The sequence below is a fragment of the Macrobrachium nipponense genome, chromosome 45 (assembly GCF_015104395.2).
Source record: "Macrobrachium nipponense isolate FS-2020 chromosome 45, ASM1510439v2, whole genome shotgun sequence".
Lineage (NCBI taxonomy): Eukaryota > Metazoa > Arthropoda > Malacostraca > Decapoda > Palaemonidae > Macrobrachium > Macrobrachium nipponense.
In genome coordinates this window covers 803,190-828,062 of record NC_061105.1, presented here as the reverse complement: position 1 = coordinate 828,062, position 24,873 = coordinate 803,190, and the positions used below count along the sequence as shown (strand labels likewise).

At 34.1% G+C, this 24,873-nt stretch overlaps 1 protein-coding gene across 21 annotated transcripts in view; it reads left to right on the top strand.

Moving 5' to 3' along the window:
• Positions 1–24,873, top strand: part of LOC135214255 (protein kinase C and casein kinase substrate in neurons protein 1-like) — a 207,579-nt gene that overhangs the window by 162,856 nt on the left and 19,850 nt on the right. For 11 of the 21 annotated variants that reach the window (XM_064248321.1, XM_064248326.1, XM_064248325.1 and 8 more), the window contains 10 exons: positions 8,384–8,498; positions 9,888–10,044; positions 10,284–10,432; positions 10,726–10,917; positions 13,074–13,127; positions 15,736–15,750; positions 19,376–19,489; positions 20,231–20,343; positions 20,947–21,067; positions 24,507–24,620. In XM_064248321.1, the coding sequence (XP_064104391.1) occupies positions 8,442–8,498; positions 9,888–10,044; positions 10,284–10,432; positions 10,726–10,917; positions 13,074–13,127; positions 15,736–15,750; positions 19,376–19,489; positions 20,231–20,343; positions 20,947–21,067; positions 24,507–24,620 (1,086 nt within the window). In that variant the 5' untranslated portion in view covers positions 8,384–8,441. Of the gene's footprint in view, positions 1–1,598; positions 1,734–8,383; positions 8,499–9,887; positions 10,045–10,283; positions 10,433–10,725; positions 10,918–13,073; positions 13,128–15,735; positions 15,751–19,375; positions 19,490–20,230; positions 20,344–20,946; positions 21,068–24,506; positions 24,621–24,873 lie in introns of those variants that run through there. The other 10 variants (XM_064248332.1, XM_064248339.1, XM_064248334.1 and 7 more) reach the window with 7 other exon arrangements.

The window sequence follows — 24,873 nt, the reverse complement described above, 5'->3', positions numbered from 1 at the left end:
ATCGGATATCCAGCAGTAAGCCATTTAAATAAAAGGTTATCGAGCCTCAAGTAGAACACTTGACAGAACATTGATCTCGTTCCATATTGCTCGTTTGCAATAGCTTATGCATGGCTTAATGTTTATTGCCACTTGTGTTCAAGTATGTTGTCGACATCAATTCAAGTATGTTGTCGACATCAAGGACAAAATTGCTTCTGCTTGGGATTTTATTAAGGGACCCAATCATGCACTGTTGACCTATTTCTTTGTTTCTTGATTGATTTTCATTATTTTTTTTATTATTTTGCTGCTGTGTACCTCTTTTTGACAGCATCTTTATATATATATATATATATATATATATATTATATAATATATTATATTATATAATATATATGGTGTGTATATATATATATTATATTATATATATATATATATATATATATATATATATAATATATTCTAATATAGAAATACATGCATAAATTCATAATAGATCATATTCTGCTACGTGTGAATGTTTGCGCATTTTGAACAATACTTAATGAAAAGTGTGGAAACTTGGATAAAAAGTGCGTGTTTGAAAGTTCGTCAAATGGCGCAGGTGAAGTTGAATTGTTTTGGTTACTTATTACGAGAGCCACGTATTTCTTGATGTCTTTTATGCATGTGATTGAATGCTTGATGAATACGTGGTGATTAGAGCCTAGCGATCTAGAGAGAGAAGAATGTCTTAAATATTTGTGGAAGTTGTAGATTTGTTCTTTAACAAATAATGAAATATTTTTTCTGGATTTTTTTTAGCCTTTAGCCAAAACATAACTTCTTTTCTTTAGTCAAAAACATTACTATTTTTTATTTTAGGATTAGCTACTTCTTTTCTGTAGTCAAAACATTACTTCTTTTATTTATTTTAGGCTTAGCTGCTACTTTTCTTTAGTCGAAGCATTACTATTATTTAATTTAGGATTAACTACTTCTTTTCTGTGGTCAAAACATTGCTTCTTTATTTCATTATAGGATTAGCAATGCCTGATTGTTAGTTCAGAGACAAGTGACTAACATTCTGCCACAAAGGTGTAGTATATTCTCTGTGCTTATGTTTTCATTCTTATCTGACCATCCATCCAATGTTGCTCCGAAACCCTTTCTTACTTCATTAATTGAGACATGAAAGTTTTAACTCTACCTTCTCCTCCTTCCTCTCTCCTCTCTCTCTCTCTCTCTCTCTCTCTCTCTCTCTCTCTCTCTCTCGTGCAAAAACCTGAAGGAGGTCATGACACGGGCATGAGGACTTAACGAGGGTCACAGTGGGGTATCTTTGATGATAATTAACGTATTAGGCAGCGTGAATTGAGTTAACACCGTGATCGGCAGATGGGGCCGTAATACTACTAGTAGTAGTAGTAGTAGTAGTAGTAGCTGTAGTAGTAGCAGTAGCTATTGGGTCTTCTACAATGAAGTAATCTCTTAAATCCTCCCACCTTATCTCTCTCTTTGCCCATACCTACCCCAGAAGTGAAGGAATTCGTAATATTTGGTCGTTCAGTGGTGTAATCTGTTAACTTTTATCAGCATATCTGAGATTAGATTAAAGCGATCTGTTTTCCAAAGCCAGTGTCGGAAGTGTCAGCTATTATTCAGCCAGTGTGAGCGCCTTGCTTTCAGTGTGACGTGTGTTTCAGAAAGTGTCTTCTTTTATTTGTGCGAAGTTTTTGCAGTTTAGTGTATTACTTCCTTTTTTGAGAGTGGTGCGTATTCTGTCATTGGTACATTTGTATTAGACGGTTATTCGTTTATTAGTAATGTTTAATTACAAAGGGGAGGATTTAATGCAAGTGAGATTTTGACGTACTCGATCATTTTGATCGACGTAACAATTTGACTTCACTTTCCACGCTAACCGACAAGATTGTTAGCTTGATATATCGTCGCCCCTACGTAAAAGACAATGAAATTCTTGTATCTGTGAAATATTTAGAGTTGATTTAAAAGCGTTGCGTTTAAACACAAAGGTCTTTTTTTTTATTTTATTTATTTATTTTTTTTTGTCTGTCAAGGATTAACATTCAAGTGTTTGTAATCATAGACTATTGATAGAGGAGACCCTGTGAAATGGAATATAGATATATAATATATATATATATATATATAATTAACTATATAAATATATATATATTATATAATATATATCTATATATAGACTATATATATATATATGTAATATATATATCTATATATATATATATATATATATATAGAGAGAGAGAGAGAGAGAGAGAGTGAGCGAGACCGAGAGTTAGAGAGAGAGAGAGAGAGAGAGAGAGAAAGGGTCATGAAATGCCAATGCAGATAAGGGCTAATGCTTAATTCCCCATTTGACGCAGCCTTCGAGGAACAATGCCGTGGAATTGGAAAACACGAAAAGCGACGAATTGTACGAAGTCGCATTTTTCAAATACTTTTGGAGAGTTTTGCCGAGTTTTACTTCATGTCCGTGAAATGCTCACTTTCGCTCTTCTGGCGAGCTAACGTTTTCGTGGGTTCCCCGCCCGCCCACTCGTGCGTGCATGCTTGATGTCTGCTTGCGAATTGAAAGCTTTCAGTCGCTCAGCGGTGAAAATTTTTATTAAGATTCTTTCCTACCGCAAAGAAAGTTTTTTTTTTTTTTTCAGTCTGGTCACTGAGACGCATTTTTTTTCGTTGTAGTGGATGTTTTATGTTGAGTAGTTGATCATTGGTAAAGAATTGTTATTTTTTACCTTCATAAAATCTGAAACGTTTATCATTTTTATTTTTATATTTATCTATTTTATTTTATTTTATTTATTATTATTATTTATTCATTTTTTTTTTTTTTTTTTTTTTTTTTTTTTTTTTTTTTTTGTTTTTAGGCCTTCTAAAGAGCCTGGCTATTTTAAGGCTTCATAAATTCTCTTATGATAGCTACTATTGAGTTTTCTCAATTCGTTGCACTTACTGGCCTACAACATTTGGTCTTTGAATTGATCGTCATTATTTCACGGCCAACTTATGATTTGATAAACATTCACGGATTATTATTCTCAGAATTTGGGAGAACACGAATGATTAATATTTTTTTTAATATTCTCGTGGACGCATAAATTTCGAGATAAAATAGTGGCGAGACATTCTATACTATACGTCAGTCATCAACGATTACACTTAAATGAGAGAGAGAGAGAGAGAGAGAGAGAGAGAGAGAGAGAGAGAGAGAGAGAGAGAGAGAGAGAGAGAGAGAGAGAGAGAGAGAGAGAGAGAGAGAGAAATGCCAGTCTTATCGTTTTGTGAAATCTAACCCACCTGTATTATTGCATTCTTCTTGGCGTTTAGCTTAAAGATTTTTCTCTCAGCTTTCATTTAATATGATACTGCTTTCATTCGTTTTAAATTGATTTTTTTTTCTCAAATTCCTGGCCATCCGATCTTAACCAGTGTGTTTTGACTACTGGCGGGCCACTTATGGTTTATTTGCGAGTCTGTCTGTCTCTGTCTGTCTGTTCGGGAACCTATGCGTGGATTTTTGTGATTAGATTGTGGGGTGAGACTTTGGTCTGGATAAAAGAACCTTTTGTGTGAGTTGGTGTTAAAGTTGGGTGGGGGTGGGGGGGGGGATGGGTTCTTAAATTGCTTCAGCTTAATGAAGTTTCTTAAAAGCTCTTGTTTGTTCTAGGTAGACGTCTAAAATATTTCACAGAGGACTAGTGGTAGGATTGACACTTATGGCACTTAACAGCTAAGATCCGGATAGGCGTATGGACTTTCCGTTATTATTATTATTATTATTATTCCCCTTATTATTATTATTATTATTATTATTATTATTATTATTATTATTATTATTATTATTATTATTATTATTATTATTAACTAAAACAACCAACCATTCGTATAAAGGTAGTTAGAATAATTAGCAAGTGTCTTTTTGTTGGAAATGAACTAAAAAAAATCATAATAAAAATATTTAAACGCAGACATGTGGTGCTTGGAGGAGAGAGAGAGAGAGAGAGAGAGAATGAATATCTTGGCAATGCCGGCAGAGATAAAACAAACAGTCCCCGGAATGAGTAATGAGAAAGGAAGATTGCTGGTTCTCTGTGGTATGTGTAAATGGCACGCGGAGAATATTAGTGACGTGGATACCGTAAAAAAGAAGTAGTTTTATATTTTGATTGTTAGAAATAGATATAACAAGTGTACTAGTATACTGTTTTAGGAGGATGACCTCAGAAATTTGATCAGTTTTTATCTAGGGTTTTTAAAATCGTGCCTTATATATTTTGCCAATGTAACTTCCTCTGTCAGTCACTACTTGATAAGGGTGGAAGTTAGTCCACCGAAATATAGTCCTTAGCTTTAAACCAGAGTGTTTTAATGGGCCTTTTATACTTGAGACGTAACCTGTTTTAACATAAGAATTTATTTATATTATATATCTGTGTGTGTGTTCGTGTATTATATACACATACATACATACACACATACGCTGTTAAATTCATTCACCAAGTCAGTGTATTGCGCTGGCCACAATGATCTCTTTGACTGTATTTTTCCTAATGGTTTGGTCAAACATACCTCTTGAAAGCAGTGTCCAAAGGTAACATCTAGTGCATTTGAAGACGCCAACCCCTTTTGGTTTTCGACCTACCCGGAAAATAAAGAGGGGAAAAGCCATTATACCTCTCATGGGTTGACTGAAGAGAATGGCAGCGCATAATACGCACACATAGGAAGATAGATAAAAGTAATCTACGGTGGTCACGCTCAGTGTAGGTTGCCCTCCCTCCCATCGTGACTTGCGGAGTATTCCATTTCTAATTGAGTCACGGGGCCAGTTTCGTGACTGGAGACCATCCGTGTTAGAGAGAGCGAGAGAGAAATGAAACCATCGAGACAGCCTCGCTATTATCTGATCATCAGTCGAGACAGAATTAAACGACAATGATAAGAACCTCAAGAGCCCTTCAGATTGAGCTCCTCCTCCTCCTCCTCCTCCTCCATCTAGATGGACGGAGGGAATCACTGATACTGACTTCTATCAGAGCCTTGAAATGCCAGATAGTGCCATTTTTATTCGTTTTCCATTTTTTTGGGGGGGGGGATAATGTCCCAAGAACGCAATCTCGCTGGACTTGGACACAGTATAATCAGATTTCCTTAACAAACAAGTCACTTCAAATCTTCAACTGAAAACCCATATGTATCCAGTCGACAGACCTTTTCCTGTAACTTCGGTTTATAAATATCTTGGGTTTATACCCAAAGGGAAATCAGGTAGCAAAGTGATTCATGTTATTGGGGAAAATGTGATAAATAATTCGACACAATTGGGTTTCGTAGTCAGGACACTTGGCGTCTGTCACGAGAGGACTCGGGTTGTACCTGGTAGGAAGTTCACTGCAGAAAGTAGGAGTCGTCAGGGTGAAGATGGGGCGTGGGGCCAGCAACCTCGTTTCTTCCTTCCAAAGGAAGAAGGTTTATCAATGGAAAAGAAATGTGTATATGTGCTTGCTTGCTTGCTTGCTTGGGCGTCTGTATCAGAACAGCAAAGGTCTTAGATTCCTTGCTGATTTTTGTTTTATTTTTTCTGATACCGTTTTTTTTTTGTACATTATTACTAATCGTCGAAACCATCCTATAAATACCCGATAACCGTTCGCCTAATATAAATCAAATTTTGGTTGCGAAATTTTGTTTTAAGTATTATTTATATCTATTTTAAATATTTCAGCTTTTATATATATATTTTTTTAAATCTATGTCATTGCGTCTTTTCCCCAGAATCCACAGGGCTTCGATAACACCATGACCTTGTGACGCCATGTTTACCCTCTCAATAAATCAGGCGGCATTCCTGGAAAGGGGAAATGGAAGAGGCTTTCCATTTACATAATTTGTTCCTCCTCCTCCTCCTCCCCTACCCTCCATCTTTTAGGGCGTTAATGATGGATAACGACACCGCAGCCATTGCCTCTTTGATACTGTATGCAGACTGTCACTAATTCAGAGCATTAACGTTAGCCGGGGCATCCGATTCGAGGGAAATGCGCCTGCGCGGGCAATGTCTGCCGGCGGGAATCGAGATGAAGCCGCCGCCTTCGGGTTGCAGAAGGCGACTGAATCTTAACACGACTCTTTTGATTGTTTCCTGAATATGACTCGGGGTCCCAAACGATCTTTCTTTTTTCTGTGCCAGTTTAGAAGATTTTTCCGAAACGTAACTTGGAATTCCGGAAACTTTAGTGTTCTGGATCAGACTTAAAATCCGGACTAGAAATCTGCATTTCCAGAAAAAATATTATGCTTTTACATAACTATAATTCCAGAAAGCGACTATTCCTAAAAAATAAAAAAGAAAGATGACTACAGTTCCTTAGAAAAGGACAACATCATTCTGGAACACGACGAATTACCGTTACTCATTCCAGGAACGATTCTCGCATTCCAGGAAATGTCTATGGAATATTATTAGCATTCCAGGGTCAGATACTTTTATTTCTCGAAACGTGTCTTAGAAATTGCGCATACCAAGCTCTAGACCTTGGCTGGCACAGCATACTTTAGCATCTGGCAACCGGAGCTGTTATTTGATGGGTTAAGGGTTACTCAAAATGGCGTCACAATGCGTACAGCCAACGTCAAACGCTACCCCCCCTCCCCCCTCCCGCCGAAAATTTCGTATTGTGATGTGCCACAGCTGTGCCGCCGGGGTAGCGATGTGGTTGGGCATAGACCCTGACAATAAAACGCCCAGGTTCTCATATCTCGTAGTGTGGTTCCCCGATATGGGACGATATGTTTAGACTACCTTCTTATCAGCATTTCCTCGTTTTTGGGGATGGATGGTAGTACATGCCTTAATATTATGGGATCTTGCACTCAACTTGACAGCTTATATGTATATGTAAAATGGTTATCTGAAGAGAGAGAGAGAGAGAGATGGTTGAATGTATAATAATTGGGCTTCGGTATCTGAAAGGACTGATCATTATCAAGCTGCTCTCGAGTGCCCAGACCCGATGGCATCTCGGCCAACTTCTGTGGTAAATGAGAAGGAATACTGACCCGGATTGTTTACTCTTTTAAATGGCTTTGAGCTCTCTCTCTCTCTCTCTCTCTCTCTCTCTCTCTCTCTCTCTCTCTCGATTTATAAGAAAGATCTGGTTACTCTTCTCAAATAAAGACACGTATTTCATATGTAAAATAGTGTTTATGAATAGTACATTTTGGCAAAAGAAAATATCTCTTTGGCAAAGCAGTTAAAGTATATTACTACACTCTCTCTCTCTCTCTCTCTCTCTCTCTCTCTCTGGATGGCCAACATTTTTCTCGAGTTAATAAGTGGTTGGCTTGCTTAAGGCCATAAAGATTAGAATTACCCACTCATAAACACCGCTCTTAAGATAACAGGGATAATTATGACTCTCTCTCTCTCTCTCTCTCTCTCTCTCTCTCTCTCTCTGATTTAAGACTTGAATAAGGCCATCTGGGATGCTAAATCGATGTGTGCACCAATGATTGTAAACCGTGAAATTTATTGTATTTAATTTTTGTAAAATTATATGGACATAGATAGAATAGATGGATAGATAAACATATAGATAAATGAATAAAGATTTGCCACTTAACACATTAGATAAACGAATAAAGTTTTGCCATTTAACATGGTGATGTTTTATACTCTTAAATGTTAAACCATAAATACCACATTCATTTCGAATTCACTACACCTTGGGAAAAATTTACATCCAAAAGGAATTGAACCTTTGGAATTTGGAATCAATACCCAGTTAACAGGGACTTGACCATTTGGTTATCAAGAGAGATGTTAGTTGATTTTGAATTCCCGTCAAATGCAGGTTCTGTACTTAGTCAAAATCAGGTTATATCTCCCTTGACTGCCTGATGGACAATCCCCTGTCTCCTCAGTATTAAACCTGAAAGGTATAGGTTTGAATCCTGACAGAGGAGATGTATTTATCTTACTATATTCCATTTTGGGGATAAAGCTTTCTGCAGTGTAACCTTGTACAGTGTTTGTTTACATAATTTATAGTTTTGTGTTGGAATTAGTTTACACAAATTATAGCAAAAGATAGTTTTTTTAATTGATAATTAGACAGGTATTGTAATATTAACTCTTATGTGATTGTACAGTTGATATTTACATCACTGTGTCACTTTTGTAAGTTTTGTTTCAAGGAGTGGCCAGTGAATTAAGATAAATACATAGTGAAGTGACCAAAAAATGCATAATACATATGGTGTGGAGGGTTATTACATTTTGATAGACCTGGTAATCATAGCCTTGTCAATATTGTATGCTCAGTTTGTGTAACATTTTGTTACCCATGTAATGAAAATTGTTTTCTCTTTCCAGGAGTGTGCTTGAAGCCAAGCAGCTGTTGTTGAGTCAGCAGTGGTGAGGCATAGACATCATGTCGCACCACAGCGATGAAAATGCCGTTTACACCTCCACAGACTCCTTCTGGGAGGTCAGTACGCTAAGTGTTTGGGTTGTTCAGATGGTAGGCGTAAGAAGAAAAATATCTTAGTAGTTTCTGTATTTGTAAGCTGTTCAAAATATGGTTATAGATTAGTTTCAGATCACTAAGGTAAGAAAGACGTTCTGCTTCCCCCAAAGTCTGCCCATGCACTGACATGATCTTGATCCAACTCCTGACTGGTAGTGTTTGGTAGTGTTTCACATTGCTAAGTTCCACAAATCCCCTACTCCTTTTAAACTTTCTAGTCCAGGTCATCTAGAATGTAACTTATATTTTATTTTATACCCTGTTGTGTTCATGCCTACGACCTCACCCTCAGCTTCTACATAGCCACGTTCCCGATTGCGTCGATCCGTTTCCGTTCAGTCCACCAGAGTCTTGGTTTTGCCATCATTGATTTTCAGTCCTGCCTTCTCCATTCCTTTTCCCATCAGTTGAATATACTTATTTAATGTTATGATCATAAACTCTAGGTTACCAGGGGGTTAGTGCACCTCATACAGGGGGTTAGTGCACCTCATACAGGGGGTTAGTGCTTCTTCATACAGGGGGTTAGTGCTTCTTCCATACAGGGAGGGTTAGTGCTTCCATACAGGGGGTTAGTGCACCTCTGCAGCTTCCCATCAGCTCTTCCATCCTACTTTCCACCCTCTTCTAGCAAGTGTTTCTTAGTGCAACTGCTTTGAGGTTTTCCTCCTGTTACCCTACACCTTGGTAACATTTTACTCTCAATTTTTCTTTCAGTGCTGAATGACCTCATAGGTCCCAGCGCTTGGCCTTTGACCTAAATTTGATATTCTCCTCTATTCTATAAAGTCTAGGTTACTAAACTGTTGTGAGAGTAAGTAAGCAATGATGATTTATTGTAACATTCTTGATCTAGATGAGAGTTTATTTTCCATATAAAAAACTTAGCAGGACTACTGGAAGCTGTTAGAAACTACTCAAAATTTTTGTTCATTTGTACTTATCACTTTGAATATTGAAATGCGTTTCTCAGTTGCTAACTCAAATGGAGCGAGCCCTTTTATGTAGTAAAATATATTAGTGAACAGATATTTATAGAATTCATTGGCAACGTCCTTTAATAAAGTTTATCCGTAATAGCTTCCAGCTTTTTGTTGTTCAGCTTTATGTTTTTAGGGTAGTATTATATGTATAGGTATTTTCAGCATTTTCATAAAATTACAAAAATTTTTTTTTTTAGCTAATTATTTCTTGGAATTGAATTCAAGCAGAGCACAATGATTTTATGGGTTTTAATTGCTGTTTTATTTGTATTGCCCCGAATTAAAGGAAAGATCTGCTTTTAACATTTAATTTTTTCTGGCGCATTTTTTTTTAACAAGGGTACTTTACATTTTTTAATTGTTACAGGTGGGAAATTATAAAAGAACTACGAAACGTATAGAAGATGGAAACAGACTGTGTGAAGACCTAATGAAATTGGTCTCCGAGAGAGCGGAGATCGAAAAAATGTATGCAAAGAGTTTGAAAGATTGGGCCAAGAAATGGAATAATACCATAGAGAAGGGTAAGTGTTTATATCATTAAATTTGAGAAAGGAGATCTTAGTAAATTGAATTGGTTGCTGAATACGTATTGCTTTTTTTCATTAGGGTGTTCATGTTGAGAATGAAAATGTTCCTTTTCCTTGATCACCTTGAATACCATTTTTTGTAAATATTGTAAGAAATTTTGGAGGCCAGCCCTTTGTATTCACTTCAGAGAAGTTTGACAATTCTGAACCTTTCTACTGTATTGCTTTCCTAGGACCTGAATATGGCACCACAGAGGCAGCTTGGAAAGGAGTGCTCATGGAAGCAGAACAGAGATGTGATTTGCACATGCGTGTACGAGAAAATCTTATCAACGAAGTTCATAGTAATGTTAAGCAGTGGCAAAGGGATAGTTATCACAAGGTAAGAGGAGCCTATTTTCATAAGAATCATAATTTTGTCTAAAACACTCTAGATTGGTCACCAGAATTACAGCTTGGTATGTACAGCATCAAAATTGATGCAGTAGTGTAAAATAGGTTTCTTATAAGAAGGCAGAATTTTTATTCACTTTTCCTTATTTTTAATTACAATGCAGGATGCTGTATAAGGCTATCATAAAATTAACAACAAAAGTTGTTGATGGCACCAACATTTATTAAATAATCATCTGTTCTATTGTTACATATAATATATTGCTGTTTGTTCATTTGCAGTCCATGATGGGCCAACTGAAAGAAAAGAAGGACATAGAAGATATGTTTAAAAAGGCTCAGAAACCTTGGGCCAAGCTTTTAGAAAAGGTGAACAAACAGAAAGCAGACTACCACAATGCCTGCAAGAATGAGAGGTCGGCCCAGAATCAGGAAAGAAATGCAGGTGGTGATTCCTCTCTTTCTCCAGACCAGGTAAGATTGTGATTCCGAGAAAGATGACTTCCTTTCTTTTCCTTAGGGCGTTTTGATTTGGGTCTCTAGAAGTGCATGATTAGGTTTTTCCTTATATTATTATTTTTATATATGTGTGACTTAGTGTTTTAGGAACATACAAGATAGTCGGTGCTTCTGTCTTGTCACAGCTTGCAGTGGAAATCTGATGTCATACATATGCAGTGCAAATTTTCGTATGTTTTAAAAGGCTGAATTTGCAGATATTCCTTCTTGGCCATTACTGTTTTCAGATGGGTTGCAAGTTCGATTCAGTCAAAGAATCTCAGGAAGTTTTGTACTTAAGATAGACTAGTGACTGTCATTTTAAGGAGTGTTATAGTTTTATTGGTCTTATACTGGGAAGAGTCCCCTGGCCAACCCTGAGGCTGTGATTAAATTGTGTAGATACCTGGTTTTGCACAACAGGAGACATTGAACACAAAATAAATATTTACCCTGAAAGTAAAATGGTCTATTTACAGTAGCAAGTGCTAAACACAACTGTGCATCTTAATATTTTAAAATTTTGATATACCATGATTCCACACTAGATGCAGCCTGAGATTGACCGGGTGTCTTGCTTGTCGTGATAAGCCTGTATCCTTAAACATTTAACTTCTGAAATTTTTTAGTTTAAAAGTATTTCGGGTAAAGCAAAGATAATGTTAACTAGGAAGAAGTGTGATAATTACTTGAAGTGTTTTGTTTTGCGAAGTTGTAAATTGACATTGGGAAAGAATGTTGGTTAGTCTTCTTAGTAAAATGATCTTTGTCTTATTTGTGAGGATATATTTTTCTGTGAGGAGTAAAGGAAGAAATTTGCATACCTAATTTATTAGTTCACTGAAGTTGTTGACTCTTAATGCACTGCTAGTCCAGTTCAAGTGTAATGTTAAAATTTTAACGAAAATATGTTGTACCTAAGGCATATAGATTTGCTAAGGGGATGTGTGTGAGAGTAGTGTGTGTGTGTGTCAGCAAGTATTGCAGCAGATACTTATAAACAGTATGGCAAAAATGTGATGCACTCAAACAAGCTTAATAAAAAAATTGAAAACCTGTAGAATACACAGTCCATCAATTAAGTGTAAGTCTGTCATTTTATTTTTGCTATAGTTTGATTTCAATTGATAGCTCATGTTGTAATATGGACTGTGGTATAATGCAGAGCTGTTGATGGAAAGTGCTGTTAGACTCATTCACTTTTTTTCTTTAGAGAGTTGCTCCTCTCTACTGTGTATTCTTCTTAGGGTTAGGACTAGTTCAACTCTTTTTTTTTAATATATTTGGCCTTTTTCACTGCACAGTAATTCATGTTTAGTATTAGTGATTTTGATTGTAGTTGAAAACATTTTGGGAGGTTAAGTACTTTCCATGTTCCCTTGGAAGTGAAACATTTATTCTGATAATGTTATATATTGAAAAAATTATATTAAAAATGAAATACTAGAGGTAGAAGATGACTAGAAACTAACCATTGTGACAAAGTAGTAAGGTTGTCATGATCATTATTTTTCCCGATTTTAATTATCTGTTAGCCCTTTACCACCACTGCGGGAAACTAGTGGGTTCTCTGCACATAACTTGTAATGTTTGTTTGCAAATCTAATATGCCTATATCTAGTACACCATCCCAAGAACATTTACTGATTCATTTTCTAGTTTCAGTAATGAGGGAATTTACTTCTCAGATTTTGTGACAGTAGGCCCTCAACATATTAGATGGTTTGGGATCTTCCATATTGTCAAGTAACAAAGACACTGCAGTCTAGCCTACATGTGAACAAGACATCCCATAGCTAAAAGTAATTCCATTAATTTCTAGTAGGAATTACACTCGATGTTAACTTGCTAGTACTTGATTGAAGAGAATCATCCACAAAATATATCGCCTAAAAAGTTAGCCTTGCAAAACACCATCATAGTATAGCTAACAAGTAAAGAAGTTTGATAGGTTCAGGAGTTTAGTTGCTATTTTGATCATTTTAATCATTTATTTTTGGTTTATTCATCAGGTTCTTCTAATTTAAGTTCCTAAGAAAATCTTAAATCATTTGAAAAATGATTTCTGGCCCACATCTTTGATGTCATTGAAAAGAAAAAGCATCCTAATTGAAAGACTTTTCTTCCTTTCGTTTTCTCCTCATTTACAGTACCCGGATTATAAGACAAACAGCATAATCATTATGGTAGGCTTTGGCTAATGCTCAGTGTGTCCCATTCTTGTTTTTCTCTGTATCCCTCCTAAGAATATACTAATTATTTAGTGATGCTGTGATTAAAGTTCTCCTTTAAAAGGTAAATTTTCTGTTTAGAATTGTTTGAAGTCAGATAGAAGAAGATCAAGTACTATTAGTTTAAATGTTTTGTTTGTTTCATTGTTAAACTTTTCCTTGGGTTACATTTATTTTCATATACATATTCTCATTTGCTAAGTCTTTTTATATGTTGAGTATACTAGTTGGTTTACAACTTCATGTAGAAATACGTATATCTTTTACTGAGCAATGTTTGCTGAAAGATATCTTTAAATTGTTGCTCTTGTGGACAATATGAAAGTTGTGTATTTGCAGGGAGCAGCATCAAGCCAGTGTAAAGTATAAAATTTGTATCCAAAATCTTTGGTCACTGAATGTTTTTGATGAGTATTATCAAGGTAACTTGCATGTCTATAAACATACCTTAATGATGTGCTATAGTATTTATTTAAAGTTTGATGATACTAAACCTTCACTCAACTACCTGACACAGATTTCGGGTGGTCTCTGTCTTTCTTAACTTGAGCAGCATTCTCTAAGAATGCTTAACATGGTCGCTTCAAAAACACCAACATTGTTAAGGGGAACAGTCTCTATGGGTTTGAGGTTAAGTGTTTTGCATGGTGATTACCCTTATTGATTGATAATTGTTTTCACTTTTCTTTTGTCTTAGAGGTCCCAGTTGGTAAGTCAGAAAGAAAAGTGGATTTGGAATTAGAAATGCTTCATTTATGGACACTCAATGTCACTTGTTATTTATGTAATTGTAAAGTTAGAGTAATGGCTATTTCTTGTCTGGGTGAAAATATGTGAATTCCAGGTGTATTGTGTAGATACTGCATTTGATGAATTATTGTTATTGAACATTTTAGTTTGATATAAAAGAAGTACAACTACTACTTGTATTAGGTAGTTATCTGCAGCAGAGAGCCCCTTTTTATGTTTGAATGTAACTTTTGGATCCTGGAGAATTGGCATTCATAAGTAACAGGCTGAGTTTTACCGTTGTATTACAAGGCCGATCATTTTTTTATCGATATATAAAGCTAATGCATGTGACAAGATTTGCATGATATTAAAGTCAAGTTAACATTTTGAAAATTATTCTTGACTTTTTTTAACTGAAACTTGCAATGCCAAGTCTCTCTAAATAGATCATAGTTAATTTTTAGTAAGGTAGTCGAACACCATGATACTACTAATCTTCCAGAAAATACTATGCTGAGCCATGATTGACATACTACAGAGCTATCAGACTGTCCATGTTGTTCTGTATATTATTTACTTAGTTACTGCCACTCATTATAATTAGTATGTCAGTAAGTGCTGTAGGTTGTATGAATTTCTTTTTGGCTCTTACTTATAGAAATAAAGTAGGAAGGATTGCATAATAAACCATTTGTCATCCTGTAGTAGGCAGTGAAGTACTAAGTGCAAAAGATGCCTTTGTTAACCAATATTCCAGCCTTGCTCTGGATTATTCTGAGAAAATATGCACAAGCATTTGGAGCAAAATATTAGGACAGTTTGACTAGTTTAGTTCTGTTTGACATTCAGGATGATATCTGTTCAGATATCTGTTCAGCAGATTGAAAGTAAAATTGATATCAATTGAAAAATTTTAAGAGCTTTATCTTTCAGTTAAACTATCATAGTTTAATTTTGTGATGAAAACCTTTAAGAGTGCTGCTTGTGTTCTTTTATAATGCATAGCCAGTCAATGTTATGAAATGAAAAAGATTAAGTAGTGAAATGATTTGAGACGAACTTATGACAGGGAAGTGATTGTGTCTTGTAACATCATACTGCTTTTTGTTCTTCTTTGTTTTGTTGTTTTAGCAGATGATGATAATGCACTTAGCATTGATTGGGCCCCATGAAAATAATTTACAACTGGCTAAAGTATGTTTTAAAAATTGCTTGTAAAAGAACACGTGGGGGTTACTACAAAGTAGTGGAAGCTTTTATATAGGTGATATTTTCTCAATTAGAAAATTACCTTGATTTGTACTTACAAAAATCAGTTAGAATAGTTTTATTTTGGTGTAGTAAAGTGCTAGGTTAAAGATACGATTAACTTGTTTAGAGAACTGCTGCATACTAATACTGTTGGTAGTTTTAAGTGTTTTATGTATATTATTAAAGGTCAGGCATATTGGTTGCTTAATCTTGGAAAAAGCCTTACCGTATGCTCGTAATAGGAGCTTTGAAACATTTCATTATTACTTACCTGTCAGAGGTATTTTAATCTTAATTGAATTTAAATTTTTTTAATCGTGTGAAATACGGTATTAAGAATTTTTAAGTGTTAGATGACAAGTGTTGTGTATGGAACACGAATTCTGTTAATTAAAATAGTATCCAGTCAATTATGTATTTAGTTTTTAATTCTATATTTGGTAGATGAAGCACCTTTTACTTAAACCTTCGAAGCCAGTGCTCTGTACCTAATTTAAACAGCACAACACTAGCTACTAGCTTCTGCAAAAGAGAGCCTTAGAATAAATTGCTATTCTTTTCCCCCCTCTGGTGTGAACAGCACAACAATATGAAGGTATGAATGAAATGTTGTGTGAGTGAATGGTATCTCACTCTTTTATTTTTGTGAATGAAACCTCACTCTTATTCTTCCAACTACGACATTCATGCTGGTTTTTCATCACCATATTAATGTGTGAATGGCCCAGACAGTTCTTAAACTTGTTTAGTGGTTAAGAACCAAAATATTGTATTGGAAAGCTCAGTCTTAGAAGTCCTTTTTATGTAAAGCAAAGATTTAGAAGTTCAGGGGATGTATCTGTACCTTTCTTTAGGGGTTCTTGGGTTTTTCTGCAATAGATAAAAAGATTGTACATATTTGGAACTTCCTTTTTTGTTCTGGTAAATTTCAGTAAAGGTATTGAAAATCTCTTATAGAAATCACATATTACTGAGCCTTTATTTAAAACACTAAATTATTATTGTTAGGTAAATCATTATTTCACCTATTTCTGTAGATAACCTGCAGATTTGCTCCTCAGTATGGAATCTAGGAAGCATTACCATAAGCATGGATTAAGAATTTGTTCTGGGTATTGAATATCTCATCACAGACTCAGATGCGCAGATGAATTTTCATTAGCTGTAGGTAGTCTTATATTGAAATGCAAAGTTTTTGTGTATGTTGTCCACACATTTTTGTGTGGTTTTCATTTTCATAGATTGATGAATATTTTGTCTGTTAACCAGTCCTGTATTTTTACTGCTCACCACTGCATTTAGTAATGGCAGATGATTGAGACGTTGATGAGATATTTAGTGAATCTTATTAAAGTGGAGTAAGTAGTTTCCAGAATATATAATTTTAGGTCATGAATAATGTTACTGTATGATTAGTGAATTACTAAAATAATGTCCTTTGCTGATAAAACATTTTTTACAGTATAGCATTATACTGAAAAAGTTATGAGAGTTAGTCTCTGAAATGTTTCTGACATCAGAAATATAAGTGATAGTAGCATCATCCGTACACCTACTAATCATTTAGCAGGCTTGTTGGTTTTAAGCACATTTATTTTTGTAGGCAACTTATCTGTATTTTTCAGGAATGTATAGAATCCCTGAGATAAAAACTACTACAGTATGCAATTTAGTTGGTGACAAATTCCCAAATTCGTTATAACCCCTTTAAAAGTATTCCCCTCAAATTATTAATTATTCTCCTATGATTTTAACTTAAATTGATTTGCTGATTTCCAGCATTACATCCTAATTTTATTCTGGAAACTATGTGTAAATAAGGCTTACTAGTGTGCATGAATGCTGACATGATAATGCAAGGAATAGAGTTCTCTTCTATTCTTGTTTGCAATGCTTGTATTTTTTGCCCATCTCTAATAACTACTGTATTTGGTTGGACGGTTTCCATTTTTAATTGTTTTACTATGTTGATTTGTTTGTACAATACGTTTTTACTTGGTTTCTCCAAAACAGATGCTATTTCAACTTCTGACGTTTGAAATTTATTTTGAAATGTTTAGTTTTAAATTTGATACTGAATACAGTACATCTTCATTAGCTTTGGACTTTGCATATTTTAGTATTTTAAATAAATACTACTTGCAATTTGAAGGTGAAAATAAGTTAAATTATCACAGGTAATTCATTGGTATGGGTGATTTTAGTGAAGATAGTGCACGATATAGTTTTTTTTTTTTATAAATGTAGTATATATAGTTTTTTTATTTAGAACTACATACTTCATTGACTACAGTTTGCATTTTTTTTTTTTTTTTTTTTGTAGAAATTAGGTGTGTTTAATAAGTATGAAATGGTGCTGACATTTCATGAGATATATTTTCCCTAGAAAAGCTTTTGTATAATTCTTATGGCTTGTAAATTAGTATGTTACTATACAGTACTTATAGCAATATGAGGAATTTATTTTTTAACTAAGGTAAAATAGGCTTCATTGCCAGTTCTTTCTTTTAGGGATGAGTATGGAATGTGTAATAATACACTTTTCTCCAGTTGCCACAGTAATTGGTAGTTTTCATTAAATGGTATTTTGCTGTAGAGGTAGTTGTTAACTCTCCTACAGTATTTTACTAGTATATCCTCAACATAGCACTAATTTTGCAACATTGTAAGTAGAGCATTCATTATGGAATGCAGTAAGTGTTTTGAAAAGTCTTTCTAGTACAGGATTAATTTTTGCTTCACAGTTTTCAAAGTAATTTAGGCTTACAAAAAATCACACAGTAGGTTACTTTGGATTATGTGTTATTGAAATGTGTCGCTTTGGTGTTCTCTTTCTTTTTGGTGAAGTTGCCATATGTGTTCATTTACAAAGGAATGAGGTAGAGTTTTATATTTTAGTGCAAGTAATATGTCTACCTTGATGCTTTAGTCTCATTTCCAGTTGCAATCTCTTGCAAGCAATGATGATGTACTGCATTATGGTTGTGATATTGGTATACTTCTATCTTTTCAGTTTGATTTTCCTAATCTGACTTGACACAGAATGAAGGATTGACGATCAATTTGTCTGTCCGGAAAATGTTAGCTCAGGTGTTCCTTTTAATTTTCCCTATTAGACAACCTTTTATTTTGCTCCCTATTTGAATTATTTCACTTGATTGTTGTCTGTACCAAGAACACTCGTATGGTATGATAGAATATGACATTCTCAGGTTAAAGGCTGTACATTTGATTCATGTTAGCCAAGAGAAATTTCAAATTCGTATGTAGTTCATTTTTTGCAAATTCAACTTTAAATTTTTTTAATTTTTTTTATTTTGTTTATGTATCAAATATTCAGATTATTTGTTTCACTGTTATAATTTTTACCATTAATACCCAAGATTTTGTTTAGCAGTGCATGGTTCTGTGTAAGGTAGCCTTATATTGTTTATGAGGCCAGGATTTGGTAGTTAGCTTGACATACGATACTTTGTCAGCAGCTACTCCCGAGTGACTTCATCTAAGATTCTTAGTAAATTTATTTTAATATTTCACAGAGTATGAAATAAAGGAGATTAAGAAAAAATTATATGAAAAAATATAAAGTAACTAGCATTCTTTAATCCCTTCCTTATTTTTTGTTCAACAAAAATTTTAAAGATTTTATCAGTTGCTCTAGAAATTAGATATGGAAAATAACTTAGCTAATGAAGTCTACAATTGGTGTTGGTTCATTGTCTTTCTTAAATTTGTGTGTGTAATGTAATTAGGTAGCTTGAATCAGCATTTAAAAGTCCACCTGGTATGTTTCCATTGAAATTTTGCAGGAAGTGGTGTGGTTTGAAGTACAAGTAGTATAAGGAAATTTGAGATTGGCATTATATTGCCTGAAAGTTGGAATTTCTTTAGCAGTATTGCTGTACTGTATTTATATACTTTGTTATAAATATACTAGTTTTGAGCTTCCCATATCTTTATACTGAGCTCTAATTTGTTTTGGGAACTTGGATTCTGTCACTTGATAACTGCTGGTATGGTATCAGTTGTCTGGCAAATTATCATAGCCTCTGTTATAAGCCTTTCAAGCAGCAAAAAGCTTTCTTTTAATGCAGTTTTATTTTGAAAAAATTTCAAGTATGTATCATGAAATAGTCTGAAATATACATTATTGTTTACTTTGCTTCATCACAATAATCTTTTGTTAGGAAATTATTTTAATACCTTTTCTTTTACTCTAGGTTAAAAAACTGCGTGACAGGGTTTCTAAAGCCAGCGAAGAAGTATCAAGAGGTCGAGAAAAATATGATGCTGCTCTGAGAGATATATCTGATTATAACCCAAAATATATAGAGGTTAGTATGTCATTTTTATTTTTAGTTCATTCAGTGCAAGAAAAGAACTAAGAATAAGTAGCAGTCACTATTAAGTTGGTTTAGGGTTAGACTGTGCTATTTTTCCTATGTTGCAAAAAAGTGGGTATATAAAGATGTGTGAATGAATATCAGTGAAAAAATAAATTTCAAAATATACATACAGTATATGTATAAGTAATTTTTGGGGATTTAGCATTTTGAATATAGATATATAGTACTTATGTGTAAATGTTTCCAAGATTGTACAGTGATGGTAGCTAAAATGTTAATGAAGTTTGGGGTTTACAGTAAGGCTTGGTTTAGTGTGGAAAAGAATGTTTATTGTTGAATCTAAAAATGTACTGAAATTGACATTCAACATAGGTTCAAAGCAGAAGTCTTTTACCTTCATACAGACAGATGCTAAGCATGCTTCTTAAAGCCAGTAGGTGAAGGACACCTTAACCTATAGTGGTGTGTATTTTTTGTGAAGTTATTTTCCTTCTATAATGTCATAAGAAGTCATTTTTATCATTTTGTAAAATGTTTATGCAAAATTTATTACATGAAGTCATAGTTACTAATTGACTAGGACCATTCGTGTAAGACTAATTTATTTTGTCCTTGGCTAATATACTGTACCTTTTTTTTTTCATTTTCTGCTGGTGCTATTAGTATTTTTCTGGGGAAAAAATGGTGGGTTTTATTAGAGCTTTAGTAATTATATTCTGACTTTTTCAGGAAATGACACACGTGTTTGAGAAAGCACAAGAAGCGGAATCAAAGAGACTAATGTTCTTTAAGGATATGCTCTTTGCAACTCATAAGTGTCTCAATATTTCCAATGACCCAAGGTAAAAGCATTTATGTTTTAGCAATATATATTTTTATATTGTTAAGAAGTTTGTCTTATTGTCACCATTTAGTAAATGAAAATTAAGATATTGTTCTGGAAAATTTACTGGAATTGAAACTCAGACATTTTCGCTGTTCTTATATTTTAATTATATTATTTTGTTTGTTTTTCACCTATTAGTAAATGAAAATTAAAATATTGTTCTGGAAGTTTTACTGGAATTGAAACTCAGACATTATTGCTGTTCCTATATCTTAATTATAGGTTGAATTAAGCTTGAGAATTTACTAGTAATTAGAAATCAAATTTTGACAGATGGAGTAGTGTTATTTTGCTTTTGGTTATATTAATTGATTTCCACCCAAAGCATTTCATTATTTTCTCAAATTCCTTGAGTTTTGTAATAATACGTACTGTATCATGCATACTCTAGAATATGCACAGTACTGTATTACTTTAACAAGAAGAAGAATTTCCTTCTATTACAGTAGATGGATAAGTTAAAGGAAAATTGGAAACTTTCTGGAAGCTTGTTCAGTTGTACTTTTAATTTTTGTGCTTCTTGGTCCAAGGATTAAAATTTTATTCTATTACTTTTCAGTTTGCCACGAATCTATGAGGAATTCAACCATACTGTAGCAAATGCTGACTATGAGAAAGATCTTAAATGGTGGAGCAATAATCATGGTGTCAATATGCCAATGAATTGGCCCTCGTATGAGGTATGTCATTAATTTATTATGGTGTGCTTTTTGTTTTAGCTTTTTTTATTTTAGCTTCAGGAGAGTGAGCAAAAGAGAGAGCGAGAGAGGCACAAGCAATAGATACAATTGAGGCCTGCTGTGAAATTTCAAGTGTTCTACAAAATTACGATCGGTAATTCAAGGCACGCTAGATTAATTTCAACTCTCCACTGAAAATAAAGCAAAATTCTCAGGAACTTAATATAATGTAAAAAGAAAAGCTCTGCTGTGAGATGTCAGTATATTTCTACCTCTGAAGTTTTGACTCATTCAATATAGAGAGATTAAATTTTTATCTGTTGCCAGCCTGTTAACAAATAGAGGTTTATTCATTCAAGAACCTATTAATCCTAAGTAGCCTTATTCCATGCAATAGCTCTTCAGCTGCACCAACTTGCTAAATTCTGGAAGACAAGGACCCCTGTACAAGCCAAGACCACATATTACTCTCTCACTAGGGAGCAATCTCCCATGAAGCAAGGTTTTACTTGCTGTTTTTCTACATTATAACAATGTTTGACAGTGATAGGTTTTGAAGGTATTTTTTGCCCTTTGGGTTCTCCAGTGGCATCATTGCTGGTGGGAAGTTTTCGAGTTCGTACTTTCTCTTTTTGGGTGCGTAAGCACTTTCCTTCGTTTCTCTGTCTGGAAATTGCTTATTCTGCACTACAGGTATGACTTTTTATCCCAGACATGGATTATATTCAGTCTTGGTTTTATTTTTGAATTCTGTGATTGCATCTTTTTATTATGGAGTGGCTTTGTCCTTGCCATTCTTAGTACTGATAGGTTGCCTTTGGTTCTGCTTTCTGTTATACACATTTAAATGTGGTTTTTCTGTTTAAGTTTTATTGCTGAATTCAGAAAGGATATTATTACTTTGTCATTATTCAGTCAGTGTTTATTATTATTGCTCATATTTTGAACTGTTTTTACTCTTCTTTCAAATGTGTTAGTAGTCATTTCTGCTAAGCATGTGCTTATATTTTTTTATCTTTGTGTTAATTAATTGTTTTGCCCTCCTTTTTTGGGAAATTTAGTCATGTTTTCATTATATTACAGTGCACACATGAGGGTTTAGCAGGATGTGCTTGCAGCTCATTATGTTCTTAGAAAAGGGACCTTATTTAAAAACGGCACTATGTATAGAGGGCAGTAATGCTTCCCATTGAAGACATGCTCATTGTTTGTTAAATGTCCACCGTTTGGTGGTTTCTGTCAGATGTGTCCATTCCTTTGGTAAAAGACTTGCCTCTTCGGAAATCCCTTTCCTTGGAACCTCACTGATCAACCCCCAGGAAGGACTCTTGCTTTTTTGCCACCTTCGCCACCAACATCTAGTGCCATACTGCCTACTTGTGTTTCAGCTTCTGAATTCACTCACATACCCTTGTTGAGGTTCAAAGATTTTCTTATGCATCTTTTGTGGATTGTTTAAAGAGGAGAGGGTTCTGTGTTTCATTATGTTTAAGGCTGTAGTTGGTCTCTTTTTAGACAAGTTATTGATGGGTTCTTGATCTTCAATTTTTGCCCAGAAAGAAGATGCCTAGAGGGAAGATAAAGCATGTGCAGTGGATCATATATATCAGGATTTAGCAAACTGGTGTGAATAGAACTGTTGCATGTTATGAAGCTATGATTATTGGGTTATTATAGAAAACATGTTTTATTTTAAATGAAAGCATTATAAATGTGACATTTTTCTTTAACAAGTAAAAAATCCAGTTATTTAAATTTGACAGGGTATGAACTATTAATAGTCTATGAATTAAAGGGTGTTTAGCTTGAGGGTTGTATAATAACAAAGAAAGGAATAACAGTAAGGTACATCCATGGTTTTGAGGTTAATATGTATAATTTATTGTAGAGTATAGTATAACATGGTATGTTAGTGTCAAGTATTTCAGAATTCCTCAGATTGGATCTATTGCTCTATTTACTGAAGTTGATGGAGGAGAGAATTCCTCTATTACTGAACATGGGCTTTTATAATTTGTATTTCTTCTGAGTAAGAACCACATAAGTAAAATATTTAGTTTTTATTCATTCTAGCTGCATTTTAATTCAAATTAGTATAATTCAAATCAATACTTATGTAGCAAAGTACAATTTATAGTTTTATTAATTATCATTTATTTCTTAAATATCTTAAGAGCAAGTTCATTCAAGTGTTGATATTGCCCTTAATAAATAAGCTAAATATTTTTATCTTAGAATTTTTATCCTTTTAATTTTTGCCCGGTCAGTAATATTTCATCAGCAAATGCATAAATATGCCTCCCTTTAAAGTTTAGATGGTGTGCTTATTTTGCACTGCACTATGCACTTTTATAATGTAAGTATTATTAATCGCATGGAGACAGATTACAAGCGAGATTTTTGCATCACTTTATCTTCTTGCCATTTATTGTTTGAGGCTTAATTTGTACCCAGAAATGCATGGTGTAGATTTCTTAAACTTATCTGATTCATTTTGAAGTAAAACTGTTTATGTAGTACTGTAGACTAATACTTGAAACAATATTTAAAATATTATGGTGAATGTTTGAGCTTGCCCAATCTTTATCGTATGCGACATTATCGCTAATAGTTTTGATGATCATGTAATGGTTTGTACTCGGAGAATGGGGAGTTGATTGCTGTTGATATGGTCACTAAAGTATGGCACATTGTATGCTCAAGTTACCTGTCATTTGTTATGGGTTAGCAAATGTTGAAGATTGTAGCTGCAGCCATTGGATCCTTTGAGAAATTTAAAAAAAAATCTTGAGTGCAACCAAAATTTCACCATGCTTAACAGCAGTTTGCATGCCTTGATGGATCTTGTAAATAGGTCATTGTAGTTGTACTGAATGTTGATGTTAATACTAATGTGGGTTTGTCATTGGTGAGCATTAGATTGGCTAACATGCAATTGCAGACCACACCTGTCATGTCATTGCTAGTTGTTTATGAATTTTGTGATATTTCTGTCATGCTCATACGATCTATTGAGAAGTAAAGGGTGGTACTAAGATTTAGTTTCAACTGCATAGCATTGTGTAAATGTTAAAGAAATAATTGTTTACATTAAGATCATGGATGTTAATGGTATATACTTTGATGAGAGCTTCATAGCAGAGGATCAACTATGTAAATGTGAAATTTTAAAAAGTGCTTTAAAAAAATGTTTAAATGCTAAGATAGGGCAAGCTACCCTAGTATTTGTTGTCTCCCTTGTAATGTACTGTGTGAACTAACATGTTATAAATGCTTACTTATTTGTAGTAGAAGCTTAACTTGCTTTGCTTTGACCGTCTTGATCGGTCGTTAAACTGCTACATACTTAGTATCTTTTAATTTAAGATGTTTTTCTTTGTATTGTTTTTGTTTTTTCTTTTTCTATTATTACCTATTGCCCCCATGCATGTATGGACAGGAATATTCTGAGGAATTCCGCGACATTAGTGGCAAAGGCAAGCGCGGTGGTGGACAGATACCCGAAGGAGCGATTACTTTGCTGAACCAGCGCACCGTCGGCGATGACTTGCCAGTAATTCACCCATTATTACTTAGTTTATTTTGTCTTGTTCTTAATCACCTTCAGCAGCCCCAAAAAGTTTTCCCTTCATTTGTTTTTAACTTCATTTTATATGTAAACTTATGCTATATAATGTAAAGCATATTTTACTTTATTGCCTTCATTGTCAATACTTTTCACATACGTAATGTAATAATCCTTATATGGCTCTCTTTTGTGTATAATGTAAAGTACTTATAATATTCTCTTAGCATTTTCAACCTTT